Genomic DNA, 14,214 nt, shown 5'->3' with positions numbered 1-14,214 from the left:
GTGTGTAACCTGTTGATGAAGATCGGCCCCGTAGATTATCGGGGTGTTCTCCAGTTTGGCGGCGGGCTTTGTGTTTGGCGGCGGGCGTTGTTCCCGTTTAGTTCGGATAACATAGCGGATAAGATAGCGTGGATAAGATATACGGGTTTAGGGAAAGGTTAGCCGATGATGTCAATTCGTAACGGACGTGGTTCGCGAGTTCGGCGCTGCACTTGTGACGATTTCAAATGTGAGTTGCTGACAAAAGGAATTGTACGGTTCATTGATTGATTAGAGAGTTTTAGCAGACCGTTGATAAGGTGGCTTGCGTCGAACCGCATCAAACGGAACCAATCGGTGGATAAGATTCTGAGTCATGCACGACTGCGATTGGTTCCGATAGGCACGATAACCTTATCCACGGTGTACGAAAACTCACTATTAACGCTCGACCGGGACAGGTGCGTGTATCGGCCACATTTTCGCATTTTTGTCCCGAAAACGGAGAGGGAGTGACGGGGTATATCGCAAAGTGTGCACGTTGCACTCGTTGTCAAGGTAACAGAAAAAAGAGGAGATCCGTATTTATAAGAAGAAAAGGGAAAGGTCATCAAAACGGAGTGTCTGTTTGCTAGGGAAAAGGGTAAAGTGTAACTCGATTACGATGAAAGACGAAAGTCACTGAAAAGGTTAGCCAGCTGTAGGGATCGAACCTTTTCAGTGACTTTCATTTTTCATCGTTGATTTCTTAGGCAATTTGAGGCTTTGTTTGTATCTGCCCTTCTATGTTGTTCCAGCCTCAGAACATCAGTTTCTCTCTTGTCTAACTCAATTACCTTCGGGAAGAATTCAGGCAATGCCTTCTGCGTTATATCGAAAGTGATAACTTAGGTGTACCGTGATAACCATGCAGCAAGGAGGCCGCTGTTAAGGACAAACTGAAAAGCAAAATCCCGTGTTTTGTGTCTTCGATCTGTTACTCGTTTTCCCATGGAGGAATGTGGAGAGAGGGATGCTAGACAGGATTTGGCGGGAGACGCAGTTTTTCTTAGCAACGGTTCAAAATCATTAGACTATTTCGATACACACGTGCGTAAATAAAAACAATGTGGGCCATGTTGCAGGCTCAAAACGTGTTTACACCTTTAGCAAAAAAAAAAGAAACAGAAAAAGAAGAAAAGGAAATGACTGAGCGAGTTTTTGTTTTCACATTGATATTCGAATATTCCTAACATCCTAATATACAGCTACCCTCACTACATCACCACGTCGTAATCCCATTTATGTGTGTGTGTGTGTACCGTCATCACGAATCAGAAGTGCACGACGAAACAGAAAACGAGATCGCCGAAAAACTAAATTCGAACGAACTCGAGCCAGCGAGACAAATCCACATATTCGCGCAGAATCAAAAGCGTTCCCAACCCCACTAGCGACACTAAATATGTCGCCAACAAAACGCCCCCTGGTATGAAATCGTGACATGTACCCATCTCGTACTATTTGCCCGAAAGAGACGTTGAAAAAGATACTATACGATTGGACGTGTGTGAGAAGCACAATGTTGCGTCTATTTATTGATCAAACGAGCTAAACTGCGCGCTGCAACAATGGGGCCGCTAATTCCGAAAGGCCCCGTTCGATTCCGTACGAAGTAATTACTAAAGGTACGCTGACGCAATAGGTTCCGCATTCCACAAAGGGCAGCTCTCACTGTCGTGGTTTGAGTCGGTTGATGCGGAAAGACCTTTTGTGTTCCACGCGCGTGTACTATTCATGTGGTTTAGCTTACACCGATCGTAATTTTATGGAATGTTGGGTCTGCTTTTGAAAGGATTTTTCGTGCTCGAATACGGGGTTGTGCGTTCTATCGGTTTCCACCGATAGCTGCCGGTGAATAGAATAGATACCGTGGTTCTTTTGGGGGGTCTTCGTAAAGCGGATTACTGTCGCAGATGCACGAGTGACAGTCTTCGGCTTCCGACATCATAGTTCCGTAAACGAGCTTGGAAGCGTTTATCTTTTTCTTTTTTGAATGTACAACATTCGTTGATTCCCAAGCAGCACAATGTACTGGAACTCGAGTGCAATAGGGGTGGACGGGTAGGTAGAAGGCCTTGAACAGGCTCGTGCAACTAAAGAACATAGTTAAGACACGTCCCAAGCAGCACAATGTACTGAAAGTCGAGTGCAATATGGGTGGACGGTATGTGTCTTATCAATGTTCTTTAGTTTCAAGAGTCTGTTCAAGGCCTTCCACCTACCCGTCCAACCCTATTGCACTCGACTTTCAGTACATTGTGCTGCTTGGGTTTCCACAAGAATTGCTCAGCCGGAAAAGGGGCGATACAAAGGCTAAGTGGGGGGGGGGGGCATTCTAGACGCGTTAAAATCGTCATTGTTATCGTTCGCGGCATGATCTAGCGAGTTTCAATACATCCGAAGAACTCTACGAAAAGGATACGGCAAAGGACGTTATCAAATTCAAGCTTATAGCAGTGTGACGTCACCCGCTTCAAAGAGTCACAGCGATTGGCTTATCACTAGGTTAGGCTGGGCTAGGAGATCGTAAGCGCCCTTCGATTCCGAGTCCGTACCGCTGCCAGTCAATCGGATATCAGCAACGTGATGTCAGCCACTCCAATCAGGAACCAGGCGATTGGCTTATTGTGTTTTCGGAAACGTTATCGTGATACTTCTACGTTCTCCTAACACTCTCTATTAGAAAGTTTTAGTCGATCGGAAAGTGTTCATGGTAACTGTTCCGAAAATATGATAAGCCAATCGCACAGTATTTTTTTTTTTTTTTTTCAAGCAGGTGACATCATCCCAAGCAGCACAATGTACTGAAAGTCAAGTGCAATAGGGGTGGACGGGTAGATGGAAGACCTCGAACAGACTCTTGAAACTACAGAACATTGATAAGACACATACCGTCCACCCCTATTGCACTTGGCTTTCAGTACATTGTGCTGCTTGGGATATTGCTAAGCTTGAAAGCCCCCTGGGGGGGGGGGATATGAAGATTTATTAAGGAAAAAAGCCTGTATTGGGTAAGTTCGTTTGTTGTACCGTTTTCGTAGAGTCTTTCCGATGCGCGAAAAAAAAACAAAAAAACTCGATATTGGCAGTTATCAGAAAACGAGGGATATCGTCTCTGAAACTCGGAGAAGCCGGTAACGCTTAAACCCGCACCTATCACAGCCAACACGAGGGCAATCTTCCGCCACACCATCGCCCACTGTCACTTCCCCCTATTCGTTTTTCTTTTTCCTCTCAAAAACTTTGCACGTGGCTTCTTCCATCGGAATACGCTTCGAATCTCAAAGTGACTCGAGAGCCTCCTGGTCGTCACTTTAAGCTGCGCAAGACGCAAGGTTGCGTAGACTGCATAATCGCGAAACTTTCGTAACTTCTCTGAAACTCAGTGCGCCGCAAACGAACCGCGACATGTTCGTGTGCGACGAACACATCAACTTCATACTCTTGGAGGTAAACGGATGGTGATGTAGTTCCCGAAAGAGCCCAGTCTCTCCAAGACGGGTCACTGGAGTAATCCCGCCTTGATGGCTGTCATCAACAGCTCCGACAAATTGAGTCCCTCTCCGGAGTCGCGACTAGAGGTTGACCGACGCGCAAGAGGTTATCCAAGATGACGTACACTATATCTTCCGCTCCGGGGGAAAAAAAAAAAAGTTTCAAAAGTTTAGTGAAAGCGGCGTACTGACCTCAGAAATCGCGTCAAAAAAACTTCACCTCCCAGGTTTTCGTGCGTAAATTATGAAAAATTAAAAACCGCTCTCCTTGGTACGGTGTCCATACCCTAATCCCTTCTTGGGTAGTAACGAACTTACAAGTAACTCGTAACTGTAATTAGTTACTTTTTGCAGCAACTAAATACGTTTCTCTGCTGATAAATCGTGGAAATTGAAAAACCGGCTATACCTGCGTTTCAGCTCCTTCCGTCAGATGGCGACACGGTCGAACGCGGCGTTGCAGACGATATCGAAACCAAGTAAACAAGCGGAACTGAACTTCTCATATCGCGTTATGGTTTCAATATCGTCTGCAACGTCGCGTTCGACCGTTGAAAATGTTAAGGCAGCGGCAGTTTAATTTCCACGATTTGTCCGCAGAGAAACTGGCCAAGTGGCAGTGTCGATATAAACCTCTGGTGCATAACACGTCCTACGTCATACGTCCGCAGTTTCACCACTTCATTGTAAAAAAAAGAAAAAAGATACATTAGTGAGAATGTAGGAGGTTTTCTGTATAATCTCAGCGCAAAAACTGAAACGATTAAAATAAACGCGTACGTACGAGGTAGGAAAAATCCTAGGCCACCATTATCATCATCGCGGCCCGAGGATAACATGCGGGAGACATCGTTAAGAGTTTACGAGCAGACACTCGCTACGCAAGGGATACTTACGAGGCGGGCAAAGACCGTCGGGAAACTTACGCCGTGTCGTTGGGAACATCTGCTGACAGGGGGCAAGATCTTTATTGTTTTGCTGGTTGGATACGGGAAGGGCTGAGCCATTGTGTGATTGGTGGGCTTGTGCAGCCTTGCGTAGTAAATAAGGTGCAAAAGTTACCAGTTACACTTCGGGGAAAGTTATCACACTTCGCCCCAACTGAAGTCGGGTAAATGTAATGGGCGGTATAGTCTGCTTCGTTGTGAGCACTGCACGCGCGTATTCTAAGTTTGCCAGCAAGCGGAGTAATAAACATGGCGCAGAAACCGCAACTCATCCGGTTCCTGTTCCGAGGTCACGTGTTTTGGAGAGGCAGTAGGGGATGCACAGGTGTGGCATCCAATGTACTGCTCCGTAGACGAAAGCCTGCTGGGAGAACGCAATGCATCCTGGACAGGTCCTGGTCGCACGTCACAGCAAACGTCGAGGCACACGTGGCCTTAAAGATGGCGCCACCCGTGATCGGCGGCCAAACAGTTTGTAAACAATGCGGTTGTTGTTTCTGCGCGACGTTTTCGATGTCTTTCGACCACGGTAATTATTGTTATCCCATAATCTAGCAGTAAAACGCACAGTTTTGCACATAGGGCCTCATACTGTTGACGACTTCCAAAGATGTAATGACGACCGCGCGTTAAGACTCACTGAGCCGATGCGATGTACTTAAACTAAGGAAAAATGGGCTACCATGTTGCGGAAGAAGCACTGCGTAGTTTACGCTGGCAAAATACGTCCATCTCTTGGCTTTATGACGACGGAAATATGAGAGAACTGATGTTCTGAGGCTGGAACAACATAGAAGGGACAAATACATACAAAGCCTCAAATTGCCTAAGAAATTAACGATGAAATATGAAAGTCACTGAAGAGGTCAGCCAGCTGTAGGACTATATGTCCGTAATATGTCCGGAAATATGTCCGTAAGCGGCAAAACGACACGTAAACAAAGTCACATGACCTCAAAATGACGTTTTCTGTGACGTGCGACCAGGACAAGGTGGCGGTTTTGCAAAAAGCACCCGCTTGGGGGTAGTTAAAAAGATGGCGGATTTATGTTACCCCTGTGAGGGGATGGCTCTCGCTCGTCAGAGCTGGACGCCAACGTTTAGCCGAGGGTGAATAGGCGACGTCTACGAAAGCGTCACGAGGCCTTCAAAGTTCGCCCATGCAAGGCAGAAAAAAAAAAAAAAAGCCGCTTCCACTATACAGGGTGTCCCACAAAACGTCTCATTGAATTATAATAAAAAAAAACTACGCCACCTAGAATCATGCGGTCAACAGCATTTGTTCTTATTAGGTTTTTGCCAACTCCTAATGTGAATGTCATGTACTCCAAGCTTAATTATGTAAATATTTGCGAACTGAACTCGGAAATTTGCCAAGCAAAGGTGACTTTTTAACCCCACCAATATGAACAGCGTGCCAAATTCACTCAAATTCATGATAATTCACAGGGATATTCACGAGCTATCCCATCGGAAAAAATAGCCGAATATCATGCCTTTCGGAGCACCGGACCATAGCGCGCGATCCCAAGCAGCACAATGTACCGAAAGTCGAGTGCAATGGGGGTGGACGGTATGTGTCTTATCAATGTTCCTTAGTTTCACAGGTCTGTTCAAGGCCTTTCACCTACCCGTCCACCCCCATTGCACTCGACTTTCAGTACATTGTGCTGCTTGGGATGACTTGAGCGCAATCGCTCTGAGTGCGACGAAAGGAGGTTCCGAAGCCAGCCCACAGAGTGATAGTAGAAAAAGCAACAGGTCCTAAAATTGGGAGAGGGAAAGCATTATCCCAGCGAAAGTCGGACGTGATAACCCGTGCATGTTTTATCCCTTTCTGCGATGTCGGGGAGGGCTGGGTTTCCAACCTCCTTTCGTCGGACTGACAAAGATTGCGCTGAAAAATTCATCGTGCGCTATTCTGTGCGACCTCCGTAGTGCATGATGTTCGGCTATTTTTTTCCCGATGGGATAGCTTCTGAATATCCCTGTCAATTATCATTAATTTGACTAAATTAGACACGCTGTTTACATTGGTGGGGTAAAAAAGTGACGTTTGCTAGGCAAATTTCCGACTTAAGCTCACAAAAATTTACATAATTATACTTACGTTACACGACATTCGCATGAGGATGTGACAAAAACCCAGTTAGAACCGAAATGCCGTTGACTGCATGACTCTAGGTGGTGTAGCTTTTTATTATAATTCAATGACACGTTTTCTGGGACACCCTGTAGACGACGAGAGACGCCACGCGTCCGAGAATAATTCCCGTTAACGAGATTAAGCTCCTTAGACGCGTCTGTCAGCACCAGGAGGGTTCGATGAACTATGACGTAGTTGACCAGACGAGGTCATATTTAAGTCGAGCTCCGTTGCAGCTTTCCATCCTCACATCCATCCCAAAAGTCTTCGCAGGGTCTGGGCCGATACTATACATCTGTAGATTTTCGTCCGAATCGGGTTAAACGCCCCTTTCGCTTTAGACCTTTTTACTATAGCGCAGATAAAGGAGCCCCAAAAACATTGCAGAAGACCGTCTCCAACATTCGCAAGGAGCGATGCTACTGAAAAAAAAAATAATAATAATAAAATAAACACTATGGTCGTAATTGGGACTAACAGCTACGATGTTGCTCTTTTTATATCTCATTCAATATGCGATGACTTCTAAAACTGATCCTGCACCGAAATAAAACGGGCTTCCTTTCTTTCTTCTTCTTTTTCTTTGTTTTCAACAAAGTCTGCTCGATTTGTGGTTCCTTATGACCCTGACCAGAAGTTCTTTCTTTGTTTTAAGTGTCCCAACGAACGAATTACGGTGTTCGTCCTAATTGTTCGTTTAGCCTAAGTTGCAATTTACGTTACTGGAAAGAATGCCGCCCGCCTTGGTTTGTCCGTTGGTGTGCGAATGTGAGAGTGCATGAGAGAAAATGTAAGAGCGAATGTGTGTACGCGTCTTCTTGAGCGCGGTCTTGACACGTTGCCGGGAGTGCGATGTCGGCGCAGTCTAACGGGGTAGCCCACCCGACTGGCCATCAGAGAGGTGTTAGTTTGATTCCTGCTGTCGTGACCCGCTCACTTCTCGACACCACCGTCCAATTTTTTTTTATAACATTGAATATCGTGAAGATGATACGACCCACGCTCTAAAGTAAAGTGCATGCGATGCCACCTCAACAAAAAAAAAAAAAAAAAAAAAAAAAAAAAAATGAAATAAAAAGAAAAGTGGTTCACGGGCTATAATTCATTTCATATTTTCAAATTCGATAACATAAAGCTGACTTTCATGTTGGTTAGTTATGATATGCTTTAATTACGCGGTCAATTCAAGATTTGGCGCTGTCCGAAAATTCCCGACAGCTCGAATGTTCCTTTCGTGAAAGATACTTCTGCTGTACAGTCGGAAGTGGTTTTATGTGAACTAAATTTATTACTGCACACAGTACGGGAGTAGCCACAGTTCTTTTGCGGCGTTAACGCGGAATTAAAAAAAAAAAAGTATATGGGAGCGATAGTGCGCGTGGCCAGATAAGGCGAACATTAAGCGAATCCATTAAGCAGACAATTGCATTAAATAAAACGTCATCGGGACTGCACGTGCGACACGAATGATATTAAAACGCATTAAACATTTAATGTCTTTTCGTGTTCGTGTGGCACGGGTGTTTGTTATGTTTTCAGCGCCGTTTCATCCAAAGTGCCACTGGACGTGATGAGGTAATCTGTAAAGCGTGCTTTGTCTGCAAGACACTGTAGCGTTGCCGTGAAGGCCACTTAACAAATACACTATAAACATCGTCGCGTTTAATGCAATGTCAAGTCCATGTAAAGCCAAAATGTCAGTTAGAAGTGTGGCCAAATCTTCGTTCGATAACAGGACGCTCGAGAGCGCTGTGATCCGGCGCTCCTCGCGCGTCGGCGATGGGATCACTTAATTAATTGATTAATTAGAAAAAAGAAAAATAGTTTAAGTATTCTCACACCACTGGTAACACTATAGAGTCCGTCATTTTGGTGCGCGATGAACCTTTTTTTTTTAAACTTTGGCTCATTTTTCGTGAAACACGCTGCATAATGATGAAAGATGGAAGTGTCAATCAATCAATAAATCAATCATGTCAATCAATCAGATCAATTGTCACACACTGCATAAGTAGCGCATCCGTTGCGTCGTGGCGCCGGGCGAGACGTTGCACACGGCTATATCACGACTCCACTGGGCACCTTCACTGCACAAATATCTCCGATGTCATCTTCACATACGGGCACTTGTAGTGGCAACGTCAAGCAGCAACATCAGCGCCCCAAAATATGCAACGCGCGGTATTTTAGCAGACGACGTGGTACTTTCAAATCTCGAGTTTTTCGCACTCGGCAAGATGCACCGCTTTTTTCTGTGGATTTCCCACAGGTTTTGTAGCTCTCCCTTCTTGACGCAGACCGCTCTTTGAAACACCACGCAGAACCCGCGGATGAAACTCTCTACTGTTTGGATCCGTGGCCGCTTTGGCCCGAAATGGCGCTGTGCAAACTTTTCTGCAACAGAGACCTATAACAGCTGCCGCTGGAAAATATTTATTGTTTCCTCGATGCCCTGGATAGTATAGTACGTTGAGGGTAATACGCACGTTATGTAATCCACCAAATATATCAACGTGACCACTCTAAAGAACCATCGGGAGAGTAAAGTTAAACCACGGGCTGTCTACTCTGACGTCATTGTTCATCGTAGTTCTCTGGAGACGTAAAAGTGCGGATTTATTATTATTAGGAGCGGCCTACATTGACAGAAGGGGTCAGGAAAACTCTTTTCTTATTACTCGAGGCTCGCGGAAGGGATGAAAAAAAAAACAAAAAGCTCAGCTTTGTCCGCTCGATCCTTAGGGGTTATTGCGTCGGGCTAAAGCCCATCCGGGACGTCCTGATAGTCCATAAAACCGCTCCGGTTCAGTCATGTTGTGCTGCTAGTTAGTAGACGTTAAGGGTTCGCACACTTTTTACGATACTTCGACCGTAACGTCTAATACACGTGCCCATAACCCCGATGTCAAAGTGGCTACACTATCCTATACAACAAAGGGGCGAGTACAAAAGCTGAAAGTGGTATGTTTTGACCTCTGTATGGAAATGTACAGTACAGAGCAGCAGAAACGAATGCACATACGACGGTATACGGGGTGTCCCAGCTAAATGCGAACATTTTTTTTAAAGAATATATATATACGTGTATATATCACTTTTCTCGCGATGAAGTCAGTTGCAAGAGGGCACTAGAAAATTCCTATGGCAAATTCCTCGTTAACTTTCAATAATTAGCTTTTTAATTATAAAAGCTACGAAGTTGTCCCAATGGGAACGTCTGGTTTCTTCGGTCACCAGATACCGTAGCCGTTTTCAAGACAAAATTCCGTTCGATAGATCGTCCGCAAAAAGTCCGTAAAGGAACACCATTTTTGTATTTATTTTGTTCATTGCGCATGTCCAGAGACGGGTCTTCTCTTCACTCCCAATGTGAGAGGGTGAAGGAGGGCGTCGAAGATGTGATAAAAGTGACACATATATATATTTTTAAAATGCTCGCATTTAGCTGGGACACCCTGTATATGTATATTTTCCGAGGATGCATGTCCGTATATTTACTGCATTATTCTGTAGCGTTTACGCCTAAAAATAAATAAACAAACAACGAAATAACGCTGCACAAACTACGCTACCATCAGCTAGGTGTTTTCACAAATCTGATGTGTTCTTCATATAGACGTTCTTAGAAGTTTTGCTTTCGGTGCGCACAGCTCGCACTGTACCTCGATGTTTCTGTGGTCAACCTTTGAGCTAAAAGAGAGTTTTCGTGCAACGTACGCTATCGCCTTTGCGCACGTAAGAGATAGCATTGGTGGTTCTGCGCATGCGCAAAATAAAAGGGAGCTGCGTAGAATCACCACCCTATTCCTTACGTAAAACTCACTAATGTAAAAAAAAAAAAAGACGTGTGTGTGTAGTATGGCCAGCCAGAGCAACTGTGCAGTCCAGTCAAGTGGAGTCACAGGACCTTGTAGTGCCGATGTCCCTCATGATAGTCCCCCCATGAAAACCCGTGATAGTCCCCCATAGCGCGTTCCCGAATGTGGTTTTTGTGCCCATGCCAGGCAAAGCAGCCGTGCTGCCGTCGCGGCGGTATAGGAGACGGACTATTGCTGACTTGGCTCGTCTCCGTAATCTACATATAGTTCAACACGGCACGTTAGCAAGCTAGCTGCTGGCTAAGCTATCAGTGTTGCTAGGTAAATCTCGCAACTTGGGAACTTACCAGGCCGCACAAAACGAGTTTTGCATGCTGGTGCTGAAGCTGAAAGAAATTTGACAAGTAACTGTCCTTTAAGCACAAGTTACACGAAAAAAAGCAGTGAAGTTAAAAGTCGAGTTCCTCGTTTTCAACAGTACATAGTTACGGGAATTACTGAAAAATTAACCAATTACAGAAACTTAACGGCTCGTAATTAATTACTTCCCAGGCCTATAGATTCCCAAGTAAATGAGATTTTACATGGTGGTTCTGCGCGAACAGTTCCAGGTTATCCAGTAACACCAAGAAATCGCGGTTGAACTTTCACAAACGCTGTCTGATGAGATTCTAACACATTGGTCATTTTTTTCACTATCCAACGTTCTAATTCGTTTGCGTTCCACAGGGCTATCTGTTTAATTGGCTTACTGCACGCTATCTTCAGCAAATACCGCTGGAGGCAAGCCTGCTGGCTTGCAGCAGACTTATGTCCAGGCGCTACAACATGTCTGTGTGTTCCGTTTCTGTGCCACAGCGTTTGTAACGACATACGCTCGTGAACTGGCTTAACCGGACCTTTGATCCCGCAGGTAATGCGCCACGGCCTACGCGGAACCATCAACCGCTCACGATGAACCCACGGCAGCGAGACGCCCTCTTCTGGAACCCCGACCCACCGCGGGGCAAAGTGAGCGACAAGTGCCTGTGGGCCGCTTGCAAGGCGATGACCACGGGCCTCCTCCTCATCGTCATCGGAGCTTCGATGGCGACCCTGGGCTTCTACTCTGACCACTTGGCGACCACCAGAGAGCGCCGCGGAAACACTACCGTGTTAGTCAAGAACGAAAACTTCGAAAAGCACCTGGACAGCCTCACGTACGTCGGGCCTCTCGTCATGGGCATCGGTGGCTTCATCATCGTGGCGACCTGCGTGATGACCTTCGAGGCGAGAGACACGTCGTCGTCGTCCGCCAAGTTTGTCTCGGCCTGGTTCAAACGGAGCAGGTCGTACGTGGCGCCACGTCCGGAAATCAGCTGCGGCGCTACCAGCGTCAGCGACGTCTCCTGGGAGCGCTTCTTGCCGGGTGTCCGACACGACTCGACGGTGACCGAGGTGGACCGTTCGATGGTGACAAACGCGCTCATCAACTTCAGCAAGAACCTACAGAACAGTTTCGACGGCCGCGTGGTGCCGCCGGGATCGGCGTCGGCCGAAAATTCTAGCAGCCCCCGAGAGAAGCTGCACAAGAGCCAATCCGATCCAAACATTGGGCTCGGATCGCCGACGTTCCGAACGACGTCGCCGCTGCAAAGGGAAGAGGGAAGTGCGGCAGAGCGGGAATGTTTCTTGAGACCTCCGAACCCGCAGTTACTTCGTCCTAGACCGTTCAATGTATCGCCGCACGATTATCGCAAGGTGGTGTCCATGGACTGCCCATCTCCCCCGACGGTAGAACCGCTAGCCGAATCGCTTCCTGCCCACAGCATCTCTTCTCAGGGCTCCATGGCTATGGACGTGTACCTTCCAGAGGGCTCCGTGACCCTCAAGGTCAAGGATAAGACAAAACGGTCAGACTCTATCAGCCCGAAGGAACCGAGACGGGGTAGCCACGCTTCTACAGCGTCTTCTGGAAGGTTCTCTCAGGACGCACGGAGCTCCGTGGACAGCTGTTCTTCGACGGCGTCGCACAGCCACAGTTCCAGGGTGCCGACGAGTCCCAAGAGTAAAGAGGCGCAAACGTCGCCAAGGGACAGGTGGAAGACCCGACAGAGGGCGGCATCGTCCGCGGCTGTCGTACTCCATCAACACGGCATCGGCGACGTGCACAGGACGCCAGCGTTAGCGACGGCGTCCAAGTCGACGACGATGAAGAGACATCCTTTCATGAGACAAAAAGCCATCGAGGCGTCCGCGTCGCCGGAAAAAGTACCGCAAGCTTGAAAGAGTTCCTCATGAGGTGCTATGAGGTGCTCTGAGGTGTGCAGGGTGATGCTCCAAATGTTCGTCTGTTTCCGAAAGTGTCAAAGACGTCAGCCGAGAACGTCCTTTTGTGAACATGTCTTTCAATTTCCCATTCCTCCTAGTGAACTGAGGTGTCGTGATAATCATGAAAATGGAATGCTGTCAGTGACACCTGAGCATTAGCCAAACGCCCAAAATAGAATTTTGTCATTGTTAGATTGAGTCAAGAGGTGTATGGCCAACAGGGACGGAGTTGACGAGTTTTCTTGAGACTTAAAAATACAGTCCGAGCAGAACCGTACGAGGAGTGATACGATGCACACTTGTCTTAGTACAGGAAGCGCGTTGCTCTTCACCTTATCACCATGGCAACACTAGATCAATAAGCGGATCAGGAGCGTGAGAAATGGAATGCTCTGGAGATCATGCAGTGGACGGATGCAGAGGGACGTGCGGGCGTACCACGTGACAGTCATACAACCAATCAGAACTGGTGACCGTGATTCAAATCCGTAGGGCTCGCGGAAAATGTCCCCAACGTGACGTGAGCGTTGGCAGTCGAACCAACCACAATGGTACTTTCAGCGTCCGTAGCCATGGGGTCGAGCGACCCTCAGCCACATGGACATGCTTTGAGATCCACAGAGTTCCCGTGTCTGGAGTCGTCTGCGGCAATCGGCTGGAGTGGACGATATCTTCGTAGTTCCACCAGGGATTTTCCTACACCCCTCAGGGGAGTGTACAACTTCGCTCGACTTTTGAAACACCCCCCAGTCCCCTCAAATTTCTGGGGTCGCCCGATAAAGTTCGGCTACCAATGCAGATACCCCTAATCACGCACCCATAAACGTAAACTCCCTCCCTCTTGAAAGCTCGTCACACCCCCAGACATGGGTGTAGCCAGGGGGAGTTTAGGGGGTTCAATCCCCACATAATCGAAACCCCCTACCCCCCGCAATATTTTTGTGGCTACCATGCTGCCCGCAGAGGTTGATTTCTGGGGAAATTCCTGAGTTCCACCGTGCCAAAGTAGGGAAAGGGTGCACCTAGGCTCTCTGAGCAGGCGTTCATATAGGCACAAGTTTACTACACTCTTAAAAATAAACTTCACCGCAAAAGCACGCTCCTAGCCAACCATCATCTCGAATGATATCGTTATCTGCCCTGATTTGTTGAAAACGGGAGGGGTTCGCCTTTTTTTGTGACACCTATGCTGTTCATAATTGTCACAAAAAAGGCGTACGCCTCCCGTTTTCAACAGCGGCTAGGAGCGGTGAAGTTCATTTCTAACACTATGCACTCCCCGACGAACCCACGCACCCTCTACGCATCTGCGTCCTTCATCCGGCTTTTGGCGTTGTTGTTGTTGTTGTTGTGGTAAGTAACGTGGTTGTGACGACACGGCTATGAGGATGTCGGATGGTGCAAGTTGATGAGGTGAGAGCCACGCTTCGACCCTTCTAAGACAAGTGTGCAGTGAAGGGAAAATGTGTTGCTATATG

The 14,214-nt window shown here is 47.1% G+C and overlaps 1 protein-coding gene across 2 annotated transcripts in view; it reads left to right on the top strand.

Moving 5' to 3' along the window:
* The window catches only part of LOC135398827 (uncharacterized), a 37,867-nt gene extending 24,939 nt beyond the window's left edge, over positions 1 to 12,928 (top strand). For both annotated transcript variants that reach the window (XM_064630330.1, XM_064630331.1), the window contains exon 2: positions 11,340 to 12,928. In XM_064630330.1, coding sequence (XP_064486400.1) covers positions 11,340 to 12,691 — 1,352 coding nt within the window. In that variant the 3' untranslated portion in view covers positions 12,692 to 12,928. The remainder of the gene's footprint in view (positions 1 to 11,339) is intronic.
* Positions 12,929 to 14,214: the final 1,286 nt, after the last annotated feature.

Source organism: Ornithodoros turicata, chromosome 6, assembly GCF_037126465.1.
Source record: "Ornithodoros turicata isolate Travis chromosome 6, ASM3712646v1, whole genome shotgun sequence".
Classification (NCBI taxonomy): Eukaryota; Metazoa; Arthropoda; class Arachnida; order Ixodida; family Argasidae; genus Ornithodoros; species Ornithodoros turicata.
The sequence above is the reverse complement of the archived record's forward strand: the minus strand, read 5'-3'. Positions and strand labels throughout refer to the sequence as shown.